Source organism: Rhinolophus hipposideros (genome assembly GCF_964194185.1).
Source record: "Rhinolophus hipposideros genome assembly, chromosome: 11".
Taxonomy (NCBI): Eukaryota; Metazoa; Chordata; class Mammalia; order Chiroptera; family Rhinolophidae; genus Rhinolophus; species Rhinolophus hipposideros.
Genome location: NC_138057.1, coordinates 36402883 through 36423034, shown reverse-complemented (window position 1 = coordinate 36423034; position 20152 = coordinate 36402883). Strand labels below are relative to the sequence as shown.

The 20152-nt window shown below is 35.2% G+C and overlaps 1 protein-coding gene and 1 long non-coding RNA gene across 2 annotated transcripts in view; both read left to right on the top strand.

Annotated features, from left to right (window-relative positions):
• Positions 1–13952, top strand: part of PTAR1 (protein prenyltransferase alpha subunit repeat containing 1) — a 41596-nt gene extending 27644 nt beyond the window's left edge. The window contains exons 6-7 of the mRNA XM_081067517.1: positions 8873–9177; positions 10195–13952. Of these exons, the coding sequence (XP_080923643.1) occupies positions 8873–9177; positions 10195–10537 (648 nt within the window). The 3' untranslated portion in view covers positions 10538–13952. The remainder of the gene's footprint in view (positions 1–8872; positions 9178–10194) is intronic.
• A 791-nt stretch (positions 13953–14743) lies between these two features.
• On the top strand, positions 14744–19353 carry LOC308505397. The gene is made up of 2 exons (XR_013994532.1): positions 14744–16877; positions 16916–19353. It is a non-coding gene; the product is annotated as an uncharacterized lncRNA (long non-coding RNA).
• Positions 19354–20152: the final 799 nt, after the last annotated feature.

Below are 20152 nucleotides of genomic sequence, written 5' to 3'. Positions count from 1 at the left end.
TGAGTGGGAAACTGTCACAGCCTAATCCTTTCAGTTTAGAAATGAGGAGATGGAGGTTTCCAGAGAATTTTAATGCTTTAGACTTAGCCACAGTTACATCACTTATTATTCATCACAATGAGAACCTGTTATCCTTGTACTCCTTCTTACATACTATAGATTTTCTAGTTTATTTTTCTTCTTGTCCTCCACCCCCTTTTTATGGTATCAGTGCCATCAGAATCGAGGGTACTTTTTTCTAAAAGTTTTCCTGGCTTGAGACAATTTAAAGGGGTCAAAATGCCTCAAGTGATGCTTTCAGATTAATGGGGAAACTGCGCTCTAATTTTTGCTCATCACCCCCTTCTTTGTACATCTCCTTTCACAAGTTCCCTCTCTTTTCTTAGCCAGAGATTTCTCAGGAGTTTTCACTTTTGGGAGATTTTTAAGCCAATAATTCTAGAAGAGTAGCCCTTCCCCTCCAGTTTATATGGCTTTGTTTCGGGAGAGGAAGACACGTAATGGGGTGGAAAGAGCTAAGACAGAATCACACTGGCCCGGGTTCAGATTCTGGCTCTACTAGCTCTGTGTGGAAAGTAAGGCTTTAATGCTTTCATCTATAAAATGGGGGCTCTACTTTCTGCCTTAGGATTCTTGTGAGAATTACTTAAGTTAATGTGTATAAAGTACTGGGCATCTAATAATAGAGGCTCAGTAAAGTTTCATTCCTTTTTGTGCTCCACATAGATAGAAAGTTTACGTGAAACTGGCTACCAGTTTTGTAGGTCAACTCTGCAATTTGTTCATGAAAAAGTATTGAAACCCTGTCATTCCCAGACACTGTCCTATACACTGGGTGTGGCATAAAGACAAAGAGCTTGCTCTCAACAAATTGAAAATCTAGTTGAGGAAGCAGATACCAATAGTTACAAAGCAGTGTGACACTTGCAGGTACAATGGGAGCACAGAAATTGCTCCTCATCCAGGCTGGCTTATTGGAAGTAGCTGTCACGGGGAGGGATGCTGCGTTGTTGGGAGTCTAAGTACCAGTTGTCTGGTGGGTTCTGGGGAGTATGGAGAGCCTAGAGCCCGTCATCTCAGCTCCACAACTTGAGAGGGTGTAGGGGTTGGGGAGGGACACGGAGAGAGTTGAGGATAAAGAGGAAGGCTGACTCCAGGTGAGCTAAATCTTTGGAAACTGAACCTTTTAAGGTGGTGTTCCCATAAAATCAGGAACTTGAGACCTAGGTGACATTCTTGGTTACTTATGAACAACTGATGTTGAAAACGAGAACTCATTAGTGGTATCTTGACTGGGTCCACTCGTAGGCTCACAATCCTAGGCTCACATGTTCTCAGCCTGCCCTGCCCTTGGGGAGACTGTGCTTTTCCTGTCACTACTGCCACTGTAGTGTCTCTCACTGTCAATGAAAGAGTGCTGAATTTGCAAAATCCCCTTTCTTTTTTTATAAGTCATTGAGCCCAGCTAAGAGATCATGTCCTGCCATGCTTTGTCTGTTAGAGGAAGTATCACAAAAGTACCAGTAGTCTAGAGCAGCTTAAAAATACATATAAAATGGCTGGCTTTTTCTTTTTTTTAACTTAGAAAATTAAAAATGACTTTTTAAAATGCTGGTATCCAGCATTGATGAGGGTGTGAAAACAAGCATTGAAGAAATTGCTGTAATCCTACTGAAGATCAACATGGTAGCATTTATCAGATTTTTAAAAAAGTGTGTTATCTCTAATCTAGCAGTTCTGCTTCTAGGAAGTCCTCCTAAAGAAATAATGGAGATGCAATATGGTTTAGTAATTAAAGGCTCCACTTACTGGTCATGCAGACCTCGTTTGAATCCTGACCCTACCACCAACTGACTGTGTGGCCTTGAAGTTTTTTAGTCTCCATAACCTTTGGTTTCTTCATCTGTAAAATGGAGATAATTCCATCACATCGAGTGATGTAAATTAAATGGGAGAATCCACATAAAGGGGCTATCACAAGTGCTTGTACTAAGCACTCAACAAATACTGGCTTTTATATTAAGTACAGAAGTTTGATATATAAAAATACTATTTATAATAGTGAAAAACTATAATAGAAATAGTCTAACCCTCCAATAATGTGGGATAAGTTACAGTGTAATCCGTCACATATTGGAACATATTGTTGCTAATAAAAATTATATTTTGGAAGATTATTTAAAGAAAAGTGTTCATTATAGGTTAAGGATATAAAATAAATATGAGAAGGGCCTAATACAAATTTTTAGTATATTAGCAGCATTGAATGTGATTTTGAAGTGTGTAAATGTGATTTCACAGTGTGTGTGTGCGCTTGCACGCGCATATAAGATACATTTTTTCCGTTTTCTATAATAAGCAAGTTTCTATTCAGAAAAAAATGGTTAGAGAATTGAGAATGTTTATCATTGCTATGGGGTGGAATTATGAGAGGTTTGAATATCCTGTTTCATGTTCACTATGATATTTAAGTGAACATATAGTTAAGTAAATTTTAATATATTCTTATTTTTGAGGGTGGGGTGGGAGGAAAGACAGCTGAGTAGAACTTATTACTACTAGCCAATTGAAACTTGCTATGGTGTGTCACCTGAGAAAGCACAGAGAGGGTCATTTCTCAAAAAAAGATATACAGATGGCCAATAAAGACATGAAAAGATGTTCAATATCATTAGTCTTTTTTTACTAATGGGAAATGCAAATCAGAATCACAATGTGATACCATTTCATTCCAAGTAGGATGGCTAAAATTAAAAAGACAGACAATAACAAGTTTTGGAAAGGATGTAGAGAAATTGAAACCCTTATACATTACTAGTAGAAATGTGAAATAGTGCAGCCACTGTGGAAAAATAGTTTGTCATTTCCTCAAAAACTTAAACATAGAATTACCATATATGAACTTGCAATTCCACTCCTAGGTATAGTATACCCAGAAGAATTGAAAACATGTTTATACCAAAACTTGTACAAGAAATGTTCGTAGCAACATTTTTCATAATAGCCAAAAAAATGTAACAACCCAAATGTCCGCTCTCTGGGGAATAGATATACAAAATGTGGTATCTGTGCAATGGAATATTATTCAGCCATAAAAAAGAAGTGAAATCCTGATCCATATCCTGAGCCATAACATGGATGAACCCTGAAACATGCTGACTGAAAGTAACCAGATTCAAAAGGCCACATATGCATGGTTCTATTAATACAACATTTAGAATAGGCAAAGCACACTAGTGGTTGCCAGAGGCTGGGGGAAGTGGGGAATTAAAGGACACTTTATGGGAATAGGGGTTGTTTTGGATGTGATGAAGATGTTCTGAAATTAGAGAGTAGTGAGGGCTGCACAATTTTGAATATACTAAAAACCACCAGTTTATTTTTCAACTTCAAAAATTGGTTCTAAAGTTCATTAGAATAAAGCTTCAAGACTAGCTAAGAAATTGTTGAAAAAACAAAAATAAGGAACACTGTATACCACTATATGTTTAGATGTTTATAGTGTAATTAGTGTTACTGGCTCAAAAGTAGACACAGTAATAGAAGAAAATAGAAAGCCCAGAAACAAATCCCAGTACATAATCTGTAACAGTTTCATTGATGATAAATATGGCATTGCACATAATTGGAGAAAGGATTCTTTGTTCAATTTGTAATGCTGATAAGATTGTTTGACTTTTTTTTTTAATAATTATTTCTTTTTTTTTATTAGTTTCAGGTGCACAAGACAAAGTAATACTTCGACGTTTATCTTTTATATCCCTCACACTGTGTGAAACCCCCTGCCCCCATCCACTATCCCTCTGTCATCGCACAGAGCCATTACATTTCCACTGTCTCTATTCCTAATGCTGTACTCCGCTTCTTGTAAGTACATACATATACACATATATACATACATATATATACATATATACATACATATACATACAAACTTATAGTTGACATTCATTATTGTTCAGCTTCAGCTTCAGGTGTACAGTGCAGTGATCAGGTATCTACATCATCCCTGAGGTGGTCTCCCTAATGAGACAAGTGTCCATCGGATACCCTACAAAATCTTTACAACATTATTTTTTACATTCCCCAAATTAATTTTCAAAACCCCGTGGCCATCTTGTGGTTACCGACTGTTTTCTAATCCCCTCACCTTCCCCCTTATCCCTACCCCCCCGCCCATCTAGCAACCCTCAGTTTTTCCTCTGTGTCTCCAAAACTGTTTCTGATTAGTTCATTCACTTATTCTTTTCTTTAGATTCCACATATAAGTGAGATCATATGGTATTTGTCTTCATCAGACTTATTTCACTTAACATAATGTTCTCTAGGTCCATCCATGTTGTTGCAAATGGTAAGATTTCTTTCTTCTTTATGGCTGCATAATACTCCATTGTATAAATGTACCACAGTTTCTTAATCCAGTCATCTACCAGTGGGCATTTCGGTTGTTTCCATGTCTTGGCTATTGTGTATAGTGCTGCAGTAAACATAGGAGTGCATAAAGTTTTTTGGACTAGAATTTTGGATTTTTCCGGATAGATACCTAGGAGTGGAATTGCTGGATCATAAGGTAGTTCCATTTTCAGATTTTTGAGATACCTCCATACTGTTTTCCATAGTGGCTACACCAATCTGCAATCCCACCAATAGTGCACAAGGGTTCCCTTTTCTCCACATCTGTGCCAGCATTTGTTGTTTGTTGATTTATTGATGGTAGACATTTTGACTGTGGTGAGGTGGTATCTCATTGTGGTTTTCATTTGTATTTCTCTAATGATTAGCGAGTTTGAGCATTTTTTTTACATGTCTGTTTGACATCTGTATGTCCTTTTTAGAAAAATGTCTCTTCATGTCCTCTGCCCATTTTTTAATTGGGTTGTTTGTTTTTTTGGAGTTGAGTTGAGTGAGTTTTTTATAAATTTGTGATATTAACCCCTTATCAGATATATCATTGACAAATATCTTTTCCCATTCAGTAGGGTCCCTTTTTGTTTTATTGATGGTTTCCTTTGCTGTGAAAAAACTTTTTAGTTTGATGTAATCCCACATGTTTATTTTTTCTCTTAATTCCCTGGCGTGAGGGGATGTATCAGTAAAAATCTTACTTCGGGTAATGTCTGTGAAGTTTCTTCCTATATTTTCTTCTAGGAATTTTATGGTTTCGGATCTTACATTTAACTCTTTAAGCCATTTTGAATTTATTTTTGTGTATGGTGTAAAGAGGTGGTCCAGCTTCATTTTTTTGCATGTGTCTGTCCAGGTTTCCCAGCACGATTTATTGAATAGACTGTCTTTACCCAACCGTACATTCTTGTTTCCATTGTCGTAGATTAAATGGCCATATAGGCATGGATTTATTTCTGGACTCTCTGTTCTGTTCCATTGATCTATGTGTCTGTTTTTATGCCAGTACCATGCTGTTTTGATTACTGTAGCCTTGTAGTATAATTTGATGTCAGGTATTGTTATACCTCCCATTTTGTTCTTATTTCTCAAGATTGCTGAGGCTATCTGGGGTCTTTTATGGTCCCACATAAATTTTAGGATTATATGTTCTATTTCTGTGAAAAACGTCGTTGATAGTTTGATAGGAATTGCATTGAATATGTATATTGCCTTAGGCAGTGTGGACATTTTAACTATATTAATTCTTCCTATCCATGAACGTGGTATGTGTTTCCATCTATTTGTATCTTCTTTCTTTTCTTTCTTCAGTGTCTTATAATTTTCAGAGTACAGATCTTTTACTTCTATGGTAAATTAATTGTTTGACTTTTTAGAAAATAATTGTTAGGTTGTAATCTCATAATCTAAACTGAACTCTCAATGGAATGAAAACATACCTGAGGGGAGAAAATAAGGAATTAAAAAATTCAATGAAGTAATATATTAAGAAAAATATTTACAATATGTAAGATCTCCAATGTATATAAAGATCTTTTACAAACCTGTAAGACAAATAATGACTATCACAAATAGTAAATTAGGCAATTTATGAAAGAAGAGAATTACGCAAAACAGGCAATTCATAAAAGAAGAAACAAAGGAAAAATAAGTGAATAAGTAAAAACATTTAGCCTTAGTGATAATTAAGAAAATAGAAATTGAAATATGATATTTCACTTATTAAATTAGTGATTAAATTGGTGAAGAATATAGGAAATAGATATTAAGATATACTTCCAATAAGAATATAAATTATACAGCCTTTCTGGAGGGCACTTTGACAGTATATATCAAGAACTTTACAATATTTTCCTCACTGTTCCAGTAAGTGTACTTCTAGAAATTTCTCCTGAATAAATAAGATATGAACATAGATTTACATATGTGTATTCATTAGAGTGTTTACTTATATAAGATTGGCAACAAAATGAGGGAATGGTTAAATTGTGATCATCTTTAGGTTGAAATACGGAAAAGTTAAAAATTATGTTACAGAGTAATATTTAATGACACGGGAATATATTTATAGTTTACGTGGAATAAAATCAGTACAAATGAGTATCCAAATTGGTTTTAAAAATAAACTGTGCGCATACATGCATAGAAAAAAGCTGAAATGTTGATTATGTGCCAGAATGTTAAAAGTGGTTATCACTGGCCAACAGACTATTAGCGATTTTTTTTTTTTGCTTCTTTATATTCTATATTTTTAAAATTTCCTATAATGATCATTTTGTATCACTTTTATAATCAGAAGAAAAACCAAATGTTATTTCAAAAAATTTATAAGACTTATGGCATATGTATATGAGAATGAGTACTTTCATTAGTCTTTCGTTTTAAACCTGTTTTCCTTCTGTTTCATAGCCCTGCTTCTATAGTTTTCTTGTAGTTTATTTACTCATTCGTTTTTTTTATCTAGAACCTTGGAAACGAATAATGATGTTTAATGTATATCATGTAAAGGTCATTTATTTTGTCAGTACCTTCCATGTAAACTGTCTTTGTGCAGTGTCTTTAAGATCACTTAAAAATAATTGTATTTTTTTATCATTGCCTATATCTATATACTTTTTTATTCTAGTAAGAAAAAGCCCTGAAATTCCTATTAAAGTTTCTTCTCTAATTCAGTATGCATTTTATTTTAGGGAAAAGGATATAGTGGATTTTTCTCTTAGAAAGTCTGAGAAAAAATTTTAAAGGAATTAAGTTGATTTTGCTGAATAACTTTCATATATCGGTTATTTTTTTGTGTCAAAATTCCAATAAATTCCAATTTTTAGATGTAGAAATATGCAGTAAGAAATAATGTAAATGTGTTTCATGTTACATAAATTCCTTTTAAATACATTTTGTACTGTTTTCAAAGAAGCTGCACCAAAATTTAGAATCTGCTATATTATAGCCTAAATGTCCTGCAGGTTAATTCTTTAAAAATATAATAACCTTAAGATTAGTTTTTTAAATTTTTTTATTTTAAGTAGAATTTTATATGGTGCTATTTTGCTCACCTTTTAAATTAAATAAACAGTCTTCTTTTTCATTTTTCAGTGACTCACCAGCAGTAGCCTCTAGAATAAATTTATGTGGCTATGAAGAAAACTGTAGAATTTAAAGGAAACGATTAAAACATTTCCCTGATACAACTTGACCATCCTAGCTGGGAGTAATCTATCCCTTTGTACCAGTCACTTCATTCATTAAATTGTTCATTTATTTAGTCATAAAATACTTACATGTCCATTTTTATGCCAGTGGGTAGAGTGATGGAAACATAATTAGGAACAAATAAATATCTTAAAAGAACTTGTATAGTTTGGTGGAGATGAAAAGATGTACAGAAAATTCTATAGTATACATGGCTGAACACACCAGAACTATGGAGATTCAGAAGAGGGAAAGATTTCTTTTAGGGAGAAAAAGAGACTTTTGAGAAGTGGAGAAATGGGATCTTGGTATAGGAGAAGGCATTTGTCTGGGACCCTTAACAAACAGGTAAAGGAGCCTGTCGGCGCTGTGCGGTCTGTCTTGTTCACTGTTGACAAGTCTGTCTTTTTTCCTTAGCTGGTCTGGAAGTCCTCTCAGCCTGTGATATGTCTTTCACTGCTTAGAACCAGTTTGCGTTGGCTGCCTGTCAAAGACATTGCCACATTACTTTTTCATGCTGCCTTTCTTTTTATCATTCTATTTGAAATTCTTTAGTTCACAGGATTGATAATACAAAGACTTAATTTTGTCTATCTACTTTAAAAAACCATTTATCATTTATGTTAAGTGAGTTTGAGACAAATAGTGCAAGTTACAAGCTCTTGAAAAGTCCTGTTATTTATGCGTCATGTTTTTGTACTGAGTCCTTAGAATTAAGTAGTGAACAAAACAGACATGGTCTCTGCCCTCGTGGTACTTACAGTGAAGAATGAATAATCAAGTCTAGTTGAACAAATAATAAGTTAGATTTAGTACATGTTCATTAAATTTAGAGAAAGTTTTACATCAAGTAACCTCTGAATTTATGTTTTCCCTTCAACATAAATTCATTACTTGTAAACACCCTAATGTTTGACAAGTAATGTCAGCATTACTTATAAACACCCTAATGTTCATCATTATTTAGAATATGGCTCTTCGATGTGTGTGCCAATCAGAATTGGATTGATCAAGGTCCAGGAAAAGAGTGACAAACAAGTCCTTAAATTCTGTGGCATATACTAAAAAAATTCTATTACTGTATAGGGGAAAGGGGAAACTAGCATTCACTGAGCTTCCACGAAGTGACAGCACTGTGTTTGGACATTGTATACAAAATATTGGTAGGAATGGTATTGTCTGAAAAAAACAAGGAACTAATCAAGGAGAAATCCAAGACCTTAATGAAGAAAGAAAAACCTTTGGCATTTTCTCATCTTCCCTTTTTTCTTCCTACAAGATTCTTCTTGATGAACTATCTTCTACTAAACACTGGGCGTCCACGCACGTTTCAGACCACAGTGGATTTCACTACCGCCAGTTTTTGTTAAAGTCTTTGATTAGCCAAACTGTGAAAGACAGTTCTGTGTTGGAAAAAAACCCTTTGAGAAGTGAGCCAGCCCTGGTTCTTCCAAAAGATGAAGCAGCAGCAGCTTCCCCAGAGAAACCAAGGATAACTATTCCCCATCTTCTAGAAGAAGAAGTTGAATTCAGCACTGATCTTATTGATTCTTACCCAGGGCATGAAACCCTTTGGTGTCACAGGTAAGAGAAGGGAAAATTCATTTCCTGGAGGAAACTGTGTGTCCTTACTAGAGCTACAGAAGGTCTTACATATTATACAGGCCAGTTTTCTATTGATTCATTGCCCTGAGGCAATTTATGTGCTATAAGTTTTATCCTCTATAAAATGGGCATGTTATACTCCCTGTCTACTCCAGAATATTCTGGGGACATGGATAGAATTATCTTTTAAGGGCTTAGAGTTGCTAATGTGAATGGTCAGACATAACCACCTAGAACCTATGTAGTTTACCTTATTGTGTACAGTAGATGTGCACCCCACTATCACATTTTTGGAGATTAGGCACACAGATCTTCATTTTTAACAAATAATTCTATGTGATTCTAAGGGCAGGAGAACTGCTCTTAGGGAAAGAACAGGAACTGTGTCTTGTAAAATACTTTGCTCAGAGCCGAGCACATTCTTACTGTACATGGATGTTTAATGAGACTGTAGTGATGGATTTAGGGGAAGTTGAGATGGTTTCTAGATAAAAGACCAGCTGCCACAGGTTGTTCTTATTCAAGTATTGGATAGAGGACATGGGCTAAGCCTCTAGAGGTGCAGTTTAAGCCCCTTGTTTCTGAATCACTTGTCTGGGGATATCAATGAGGTTTAGTTTTGCTTTTGTGTTGTATTTTAATTTATAGCAAAGATTGGGCTAAGACCTATTTCTAGTTTAATAATTATAGTCTACAAAGAGTAATGACTCCAAGTGACTGTCATTATCTCAGTCAATGCTCTTTAAAAACCTTTGGGATGATAGTCTTTCTCACAAACAATCCAGTAATCTGAGTTTTTAACACTTGTCCAAATACCCAGAGACTTCATCGTAGCTTCTCTTCCTCCTTCCCTCAGATAACTCTGGGTTACAAATGCAGCAACGAACTGAGGATTGTAATTTTGAAATTATCAACTGACTGTTTTCCCTGAAAAGCTTGACTTTGTGATGTGATGTTTCTTTTCTCTGTTCTCTTCATTCCCTTCCTATTTCACAGGCGGCATGTTTTCTACCTTCAGCATTATTTAAATGGTAGGTTTCCTCACAATGTGACCCAGTTGTCACCTGGAGACAGCCCTGGGGGGACTTTGAGTGACTTGCACCACATCCCAGCAGGCCCCCGCACATCTCAGGCAATGGAGGTAGATGGACTGAGTGACTCTAGCAAGCAATGCTATTCCCAGGAAACGAAACGCCTGAAGAGGACCCCAGCTCCAGATTCTCTAGGCCTGGAAATGGAACACAGGTTCATTGATCAAGTATTGTCCACCTGCCGGAACGTAGAACAGGCCAGGTTTGCCAATGCATATAGGAAATGGCTGGATACTTTGAGTCAATGAAAGAGATGGACTGTTTCTGCAAGGTTCCCCTTTTAGTGCAATATTGCTTTCCTTTCTTATTTACATAGTTGCATGAACTATTTGCTGTTAGTAGCTACCTATATGTTCTTCATCTTTACCTTAAAGGTCCATAGTAAATCTTTCACTTTACTTTTTTTGTTAAGAACTGGCATTCCTTTGGGGATAAAATAATTGTGTAGTTCCTTCCTGCTTAAACAATGAGTCTTAATTTTTTCTTTGTAACTTCTCATTCTTTATATTTCTATACTTCTGTATTTCTAGAAGAAGCCTGTATTTCTAGGCTTCTTCTCATTTGGTTCTTCTAGGTGGTTCACACATACCTCTACCCACCTCAGTGCAATTGATGCATAGACTAATTTTTTAATTAAAAATGTATGTTGTAGTTCAGCTTAAAAACAAGACAAATGCAAAATTATTCAATATAATTGTTGTTTTGCGAATCAAATGGCCAGATGAGTGGATAAGTGAAAGTATAAACCATTTCTTTCTCTACCAGTAGCATGTTCTACTCAAGTTATAGACCAAGATAACCAAAGTCAGCAGTATTGAAATTTATATGAAAAACATGCTTCCAACGTAACCCATTTTTTAAATGGTTATTTTAAAAGAAGTAATTTTAAGAATTTACATAATTGTAGTATTAGAAAATTATTTTTATGACTAGTTTTGTAGATTGTTTTTACCTCAAATTTGGTATATGCCAAAAACACTCAAGTCAGCCCTTATAAAAATCTTTAAAAAGAAAATGCTGGAATGCCATTTTGAGTTATTACTCCTTTCCTTCCAAATTCATCATAAAAAATGGGAGAAATATGCATAGACATGTATCCATAAAAATGTTTCTTTTTAAAAATTTAAGTTATTGAGGATATACTGGATAAAATACAAAATTTTAATGAAGTGATTTTTAGAAGTTTACTGGCAAAAGCCAGGGAGAAAAAAAACAGTTTTGAAGGTTAGTTATTCAATCTTTATTTTAGAAAATAAAAGCAATTAAAAAACTTTGATATGAACTTATCAGGGATGAGATACCAAAGTATCCACCTTATAGCTGTATCTTGTCTTTTCAATAACAAGGGCTGGATTTTTCAGGTTGGTGAGGCAGGGTGGGGGAAAGGCCAGGTAATGTCTGACGTCTGCTTCATACTTTCTTATCATATTTACTCCTTCGTAAATGGTCTGCCTTGTTTATTTCCATATACCTTTCTCTTTATTTTCCTAGTCCATTCCATCCTTTTTGTTACTTTCACTTTTGTGTATTTTTCCTTATTTCAGAGATATGACTGAAGATATTCTCCTCCCTATTTCTGGTGAATTCCATGCTCCATTAAACACATACACACACGCAACACATACACAAAATGTGAATATGACCTGCTCCTTTGAAAGTTCCCCTAATGATGGACGCTGTCTTTTGCCCTGCATGTGTGCAGAATGCGAGTAACAGCGGCAGAAACAAGTGTGGTCAGCATGCTTTGCCTGTGCTCCTTTTCACGTGCTAGGTCACCTGTATGGTGAAGAGACAGGCAGGGAAGGCAGACCTCCCTTCTCTCACTGTTATGGAGACCCTCTACTGGAGGGAGGCACATTGCCTTAAGGGAAAAGAGGAAGTCCTTACCTTGTGCATCATGGTTTTGTTGAGTGGTAAACTGTTCATTGAGACTTAGGAACACCAGAACAGGCCTGGCTCCTGTAGACAGAAGCTGCTCTTCTCTCTTGGGGCAAAAATTTGTAGCTTTTATAGTATTTTAGTGAGAAAATAATTCCATTATGAACATAATTCCATGGCTCTTTGTATTCAAGGCATATTTTGAATCAGATACCTCAACGTCTACTTAGACTTCCATGGATAAAATCATTAGTTTATGATCTTCAGCACCTGCAGGGTTTGGGGGTTAACTACACAGAGCTGACATGGGAGATGCAGCACATTCCACTAACACATGTTGCCAAATTCTGGCCTCACTCAGTATTGCCTTTTTTCCAAGCATGATTTTAAATATCCTAAGTAATAGGGCTTCTTATGCTTTGATTAGAGTGTCTGGACATGAGTGTAGACAATACCCTGTGGAACATCTGAATATTATAATGCTCCACATCTTTTTCTGCCTTCCACAGAGTATCTTATTAACTGTCCTCTCGTGTTTTAAGGCTTTTAACCCACCCCATTTTGAAGACCTGCAGTCCTTTACTGTATCTTGGTCTGTCTCTCTAATAGTTTTAAGTAGGGGGAGAAAATACAAATATCCAAAGGATACTGATTGTATGTGACTTTTGTGTGCTACTTTACTTCTAAAATTTTCATTTTTTCAAGCATTCATTCACAAAAACCTGGTATTGCCCCATATCATATTTTCTTTCCCTAAATGGTTGACACCTAAACTCACTAGCTGTAGCATGATAATATTTCTTTGACTGATGAGCTCATTCGGTGGAAAGAATGTGTGTATTTTCACGGATTTGTTAATCTTTACTTATTTTTGTACAAATACGTTGTTAAAAGAAGAGATGGTTTCTATTAACACACATTTCAGCATCCTTTCACTGGCAGAATAGTAGGCCATTGTACCGTCCTGTGGATGAAGAATAACACTGACATGCACAAAATAAGTTGGTCAGTGTTTGCACTGCCACCCCTCCACCCCACCTTGTTTTTTCAGCATACCTGTTTTGGTAACACGTTCACAGATTCTGCTGCATGTTGTGAAGAGTCAGTAAATATTTATTAAATGAATGAATGAATGATTAACTGTTTGAAGAGGGGAAAGATTGATCATGAGTGATGGAAAAGAGCGAGCTATGATTGAGAAATTGATTGGATTAGAGCAATGGATTGTGAATGAATGATGTATTCTAGCTTCAGCATACTTCAGTGAAGCTGTTGCATATAGAATAAGTTAATTTTTTTTATTTAACTGCCTTGTTTAAGCTTGTTAAATCCCATCCAAGAAATGCAGCTCTATAATTATCAATTAACTGTACTTTAATATATATTAAAAATTCATAGAACTGATCAATCCCATTTGCATTAAGAACACTACTTTCTGTTCATTTATGATGTTGGAGGACAGATCTTGTCAACACAGCCAGAACCACTTGGGGCATCGGAAGAAATTCTTTGATTTCAGAGACTTGTTGATCTGTACCTGTGAGTGGGTAGTCATTTTGTGCTTTTCCTTTTCTCCTCCTCAACTTGAACCGTGGCCCTTTTAGATCTATCATAAACCTGTGTCAGTTTTTTAACGTAAGGATTTCATACCTATTAATGTCCCCTTTTGCTTTTCTAGGTTTTAACATTTTATTACTTTTCGGGAAACTCTGGGCCCGGATTTTCGGTCATTTTTATTATTCCTGTGGTATGGTTCTAATACAAATTAAAGGCTTCATTATTAATAGGACTAAATGTACATGGGTGGTCAATAAAAGCCACTTAAATCTTCAGATAAGGGCTTATGTGACACAAGATGTGGAAACAGAAGTTCTTGAATTTTTATGTAGCATTTTGTTGTAGACTTCGTGTCATTGAGATATATTCCAGTCATATCAACTCATGCTTGTTGACACACATTCGTGTGTGTGTGTGTGTGTGTGTGTGTGTGTGTGTGTCTAAAGAGAACTTTAATATTACTGAGAACAAATTGTCAGTCTAGTAATTTTCTCTTATATAGCACAAGATGGTATAAAAGACACGGGCTAAATACAATTTAGGAGTATAATTACCACTTGTACAGTAATCGAATCTCTACCTTAGTTACCCTGAATTACAGACGATGCTACAGATTTAATTATTAAAGGAAGTAACACATAATCTTTTTTTTGCATAAAGTTTTTGTAAGCTTATAGTTATTTTGTTACTAGAAAATTATATTTTAAAACTTAGATATTAAAGTATGCTAGAAAATTTGAACAGCATTGTAATAACTGAACCTTTTGTCTTCTGAATACATTTCTCAAATAGGTAACTGTTGCAAAACCTAGCACTTCTGTGCTGCTGCCTCCCCCTGCCTGGGTATATACTCTGTAACGTGCACCTGTTTCATGGAGAAGTGCATGGAGGCACAGGAAAGCTTGGGCAAATTCAGTGAGCAGGAAAACTCAACCTGAGAATTCCACTTAACCATCACACAGTGTCTTTTAAAAATAACTATACATACTGTGTTAATTCGAGTGCCTTTTTTACTTTTGGGGGGAGCAAGATTATATTTCAGTCTAATGTTTCAGTAGAAAATAGAAGATAGAAGTTTTATCAGTTCATTGCGACTCACTCTATTCCAATTGCTAGGCATGCTCCCATAGAGTATTGTATCCTCTTGAGATACTGATAGGGACAGGTAGGATGTTTTGGTTTGTATTTCTTTAGTTATTATGTTTAAGTACCCTACCAGGAAGAACTGGTTCTTTTTGGGGGATAGGGCATCACATTTAGAGGACGGCACGTGCATAAACATCAACCTGAAACCTGTGCAGCCTGTGTTCAAAGGGAAACAGTGGCTCTCTGCCCTAAAAGAAAAGCCATGTAGTTTTCCCAAATGAATACTTTGCCTCACTTTAAGGACTTAAAGAATTCCCTCCCAAATCCAGACCTATGTAAGATAGTTGAAAAGGTGGGGAAATGGGGCCCTTATGCTTTCAAATATTGGAGGAAAAGAAGTGAACACCAAGATGAAATTTAAAATGTGGCATTTTATGTATTGGGGTATGGGAACGGGAGGGATAGGAATTCCGTATTTCAAGATAGCAAATAATTTTTAATTGTAATTTCCTAAAAATATATAGCTATAGATTCCAAAGTGCTTTCCAGAGGACTGTTAACTAATACTGTATTCTAAATGGCGGCAGTACATCATGGTCATAGTTGAGACAGAAAACCATCGTGTCAGTTGTGGATCCATGGCGGGGGAAACCTCGGGCTCCCAGTTTGGACCTCTGTTGTCACCAGGCCATGTTAACACTGTAAAACCAAACTCCTTGCTGAAAGAGAGAGGGAGAGAGAGAAAGAGAGAGAGAGAGCAGTGACTTCATCAGCTATGAAACCTTGAGCTTCCATGAATATTAACTATCCATAGTTTGTGCTTTCTGGACAATCACACGGTCCACAAAGCTCACCCTGGCATCTGTTTTATTAGTCTATTATTATTCCTCAGGGTGTAGAAAATTTAGTCATATTAGGACAAAATTTTATATTCAGTGACAAAAAAAAAGGGCAAACATATGCTAAATATATTACTAGTCCTTAAAAGCATAGTGTATGTAGTATTTTTTATAAAACACTAGCAGTGCAGCAGCACGCAGATGCTCGTGACTGCTTCGTCGCTCATCTCACTGCGTTAACCCCCAGGGCTCTATTAGGAACATTCCCTTCCACGGGTCTTCCATGGACGTGCTTTCTCTAGTATCTTATTTTTCACGTTTGGCAGTGGTAGGTGGGGGTGTTTCAGTGGACGACAGTCTCAATTTTTTAATATCCTATTGAGGAAAAGGATTACTGTTGGTTTTTCAAGTAACAATTATTTTGCCTCTTAAAACTTCAATTTCCCGAAAAGAGTGTTTTCTGTGCAGACCCTCTATACATTCAGTAATTGCATAATGCCTTGCACTTTGTAGGATTTCAACAAGTCAGAATTGTTAAAGGCTAGAACATTAAAACAGATTTATCTGTCTTACCACCATTGTACACATCCTTAGCTTTAGGAGAAATGCAGTGTCGTGCATAAGACGCATATTCAGCTTCAGATATACAAGGCAAAGATCGCAAGTGAAATTTAGATACTTTTAAGGCATATATATGTGTGTGTACATTTAAATGAGATTTGGAACTTGAATTTCTATAGTGTTTTTATGAAGAATTTTATCCGAAGGATTTTTATTTTCATATCTGCTTACAAGGCAGTTTTCTTAATTAGACCAGCCCCTTCAAAGAAAGTTGGAACCCTAACACAAGTGCCCACTTGTCTGAATTAACCAGATATTTGTGTAAACTGTTTATATTAAGTCTTGGGTTGCTCACAAACCATGATATTTCTGCTTTTATTCTTTTAGGGAATCAGCCTTAATTTTATGTATGGCAGTCACTACCCTCAAAGTACTATGCAGCATACTTCAGATGTTTGTTTATATTTATAAAGTGGTCAGTGATAAATTTGAGGTTTTTTAATGTCAGAGATGAACAATTTCATATGTCCAGATGTTGATTCACACAGCAGTCTCTTAAAAATGCTCATATATTATCCTCTCTCACAAATGTCATCTTGCATTTGAGGCAGGTATTTTTTTCTTATTGGTTAAGGAATGAGAGTAGATTCGAGTGCAGTCATAGTAGGTGCTCAATAAATATGTAGTCCATTATTGACCTAGTAGGTGCTCAATAAATATGTAGTCCATTATTGACCTAATGTCAAAATAACAGTGAGCTTTCAGAAAGGAAACTGTTGTCATCTTTCGCTGAGAAGTATATTTTTAGAGTAATATATGTTTGAAATTGAAAAATTGTATCATTTGACATGAATTTTCAAGCTTATTTAGATTGGAGTTAGTAATGTAATAAAAATATTGTTTATGTAGAACATGGACTGATAGGAGATGTGAAAAGTTTAGTATCTTTTTGTGCAAGGCACATTAATAAATGTGATTAAATGTCTTAGTAGGTTGTTGAACTCTAGAGAGAATTACTGTAGTCTTCTGCAATCAGTGTCTATGTTAGTATATCCAGTATTACCTGGTGTAAGTTATTTTTCCCTAAATCTTGGTTGCTTTCCAGTGTCTTAAAAGTGGTGATGGTAAAATACGAAGTTATATTAAATAACTTCTTACTGCTTTTCTCAGAATGTCTTTAAAATGAGGGAGAAATTTTTATGAATGATATAGTACTTTCAGAATCTGTTAATTTATGGCTTTCAGAGTTTGACAGTTTACGTAGTGGAAACATTTAAAAATTAAAAGACAAACAAGCATTCCAACCTGAGCTGTGAGGAGCAGAGTGTGTAGTTAGTTACAAGTGTAATCAGGTATTGTCCCCTGGAGAATTTCCTGATCTCTGACTTAGATGCTGGCTTCTGACAGACCAGTCGGTATTGTATTTGGGTGTCTATTGTTCCTCGGATAAATAACAGAATGGGTAACTAGATTTACTTGTCTTTGAGTTGCACAAAATAAAAGATGATGTATTGTAGGTATGCCAAATATTTATACACTCCACTGTCAAAACTTAAATAAAAAGGGGGGGAGAGAAAATTATGAAAGGTCAATGATTTTTTTTTTAATAGCTTCTAAATTTTTTAATACAAGTCTCTTGGACACTAGGCAGTTGCTTACTTTAACGCTAAATGACTTACTTAAGGGATAGTTCTCAGATACTGTATTCTGCTATTAGAATTCATCATGCATGTCAATTTTACATTGCTTGAAGATGTTCCCCCAAAATGGAGTATTTAAGTTGCAGTCAATATTGTTTTAAGATTCTCTTAGAGGTTATGGTTTAAATGGACAAGTTACATATAGGATCTGTGGTGCAAGGTCAGATCCTGGGCATTAAAGATCAGTTTGGCTAACTTACTTTCTGAGGGTACTAATTGTCTTCACTCTGATTGCACTGCTGTTTTTTTAAAACTATTCCCCCCACCAAGAAAAAACAACCAGTCTACATTGAAGTTCCTTTAGCTTTCACCATATGCTAACAGAAAGTTTTTTAAGCACTAAATATTTTGTGAATTCGTTTTACACTTAAAAATGTATAACTTGCAGAGGAATAAAAATAAATTATGCAGTAAGGTATGTGCAGAGTGTGCTTGTGATGTTCTGGTAGTACTCCAGAGTGCTAATTTCTAAGGCTAATATAATGACTAGAGATTACTTATATCAGCTCTGTCCAATATAAATAAACGTGAGCCACATATGTAATTTTTAACGTTCTAGTAGCCACATTTTTTTAGAAGGTGAAATTAACTTTGGTATTTTATTTAACCCAATATATTAAAAATATGATTGTTTCATTATGTAATCAATATAAAAAATATTGAGAGATTTTACCTCCTTCTGTTCCCATGTAAGTCTGCAAAATTCAGTGTGTATTTTGCACTCACAGCACATCTCAGTTCTGACTAGCTACATGTCAAGTGCTCAACTAGCTGCATGTGGCTAAGGGCTACTATATTGGACAGTGCAGATTCATAGGGTACAAAATACGACTTTATTTTCAATTGGGAGATGATGAAGTAGACATGAAATTCTGGTACTTTAAAAATTATTTAGTATACTTAGAAAAGTACCTAATATAATTATCCACTCATTTTTCCTTCATCTTCATTTTAAACTTGCTCCAGAAGTAGGCTCAACCTGTTTCAATTTGCCAAACATTATTTAAGGAGGAAGAAATTCCATGCCATGTAAAATACCATGATAGGCAAATTATAACAATACATTATTAACACATTTTTCAATGTGTTCACTAAATTCTGTTGTATTCCTTCAAAATAGCTTAAATTGCATGTTGTGTATCTGTACCTATTTTGTTTTTATATTATTCTTATAATACAATAATGTGTATTAACAAACAGCCCTAGGATTCAAATCTTCCTATGCAGCTGTCTTCCAGTACCTACTGGTACACTTACTAAGTTGTGATAAGTGGCAGAAAAGTAGACACGAACCATTCTTTTCATTAGATTTGTTTTTATCATGTGACCATGTACCAAGCCAGCTATAAGTTATTGTATTTCTGTAGAATATGGAAAATAGTGTTTATGTCTTATCTTTGCTAAATGTTGCAATTTCTAAGTAAAACTTTTCATCTCCTAAAATGAGCATTAAGTGTGATTTTATTTGTACATGTGGTGTTTTAAACTCAACTCCAGTCTGCCAAGCTGTCCTGTTTAACTGTTGTGATGGTGGTGATGGGTGGAGGTTTGAGCTGTTGTCCAAGTGAAACCAATGATTTGATTACCTACATTTGTAGGAATAATGAAAAATGTTACTTGTGTCTAGGACGTGAAAGAAAGATCAAACAAATTGCAGAAGTTGTGGCAGTTGTCTTTAGAATGCATTAACAATGACTAACAGACTTAACGAATGTCATTATGACTAGATACACTTTTTCTCATATATTTCAAATGAAATTATTAAACAGGGAATTACTCAGTTATTTCAGTGTTATATCCCATGTATTCTTAATCTTGCATCTCACTTCTACATATTAATAAGCCAGACAGATACAACATTCAGAGTTACTTAAGTGATATTATACATACGTGTCCATAGATCTGAAAAGTATTTCATGAAGTGGATACTGTTTTACTCAGTTTTTAAACAGTTCAAAAGGATGTTTTGTGGGAAAGGTCATTATTCCTTTGTCCCATGACTATTTGAGATTATATTGTAAATGATACACTACTATTATCTATGTCTATTTTGGTAAAAAACAGGAAATAGAATTTATTTTGCATCATGTCGAAGTACGACAATCTTTAAAACCACAGTATTGGTTTTGCTTTTATGTGCTAGAGAAGTGAACTACTAGCTTACCAGAGGCAGATAGTAAGCAGATTATATAAGAAGTTTGACAGCAATATTTACAAAATGCTTTTCTGGCAAACTGCTCAA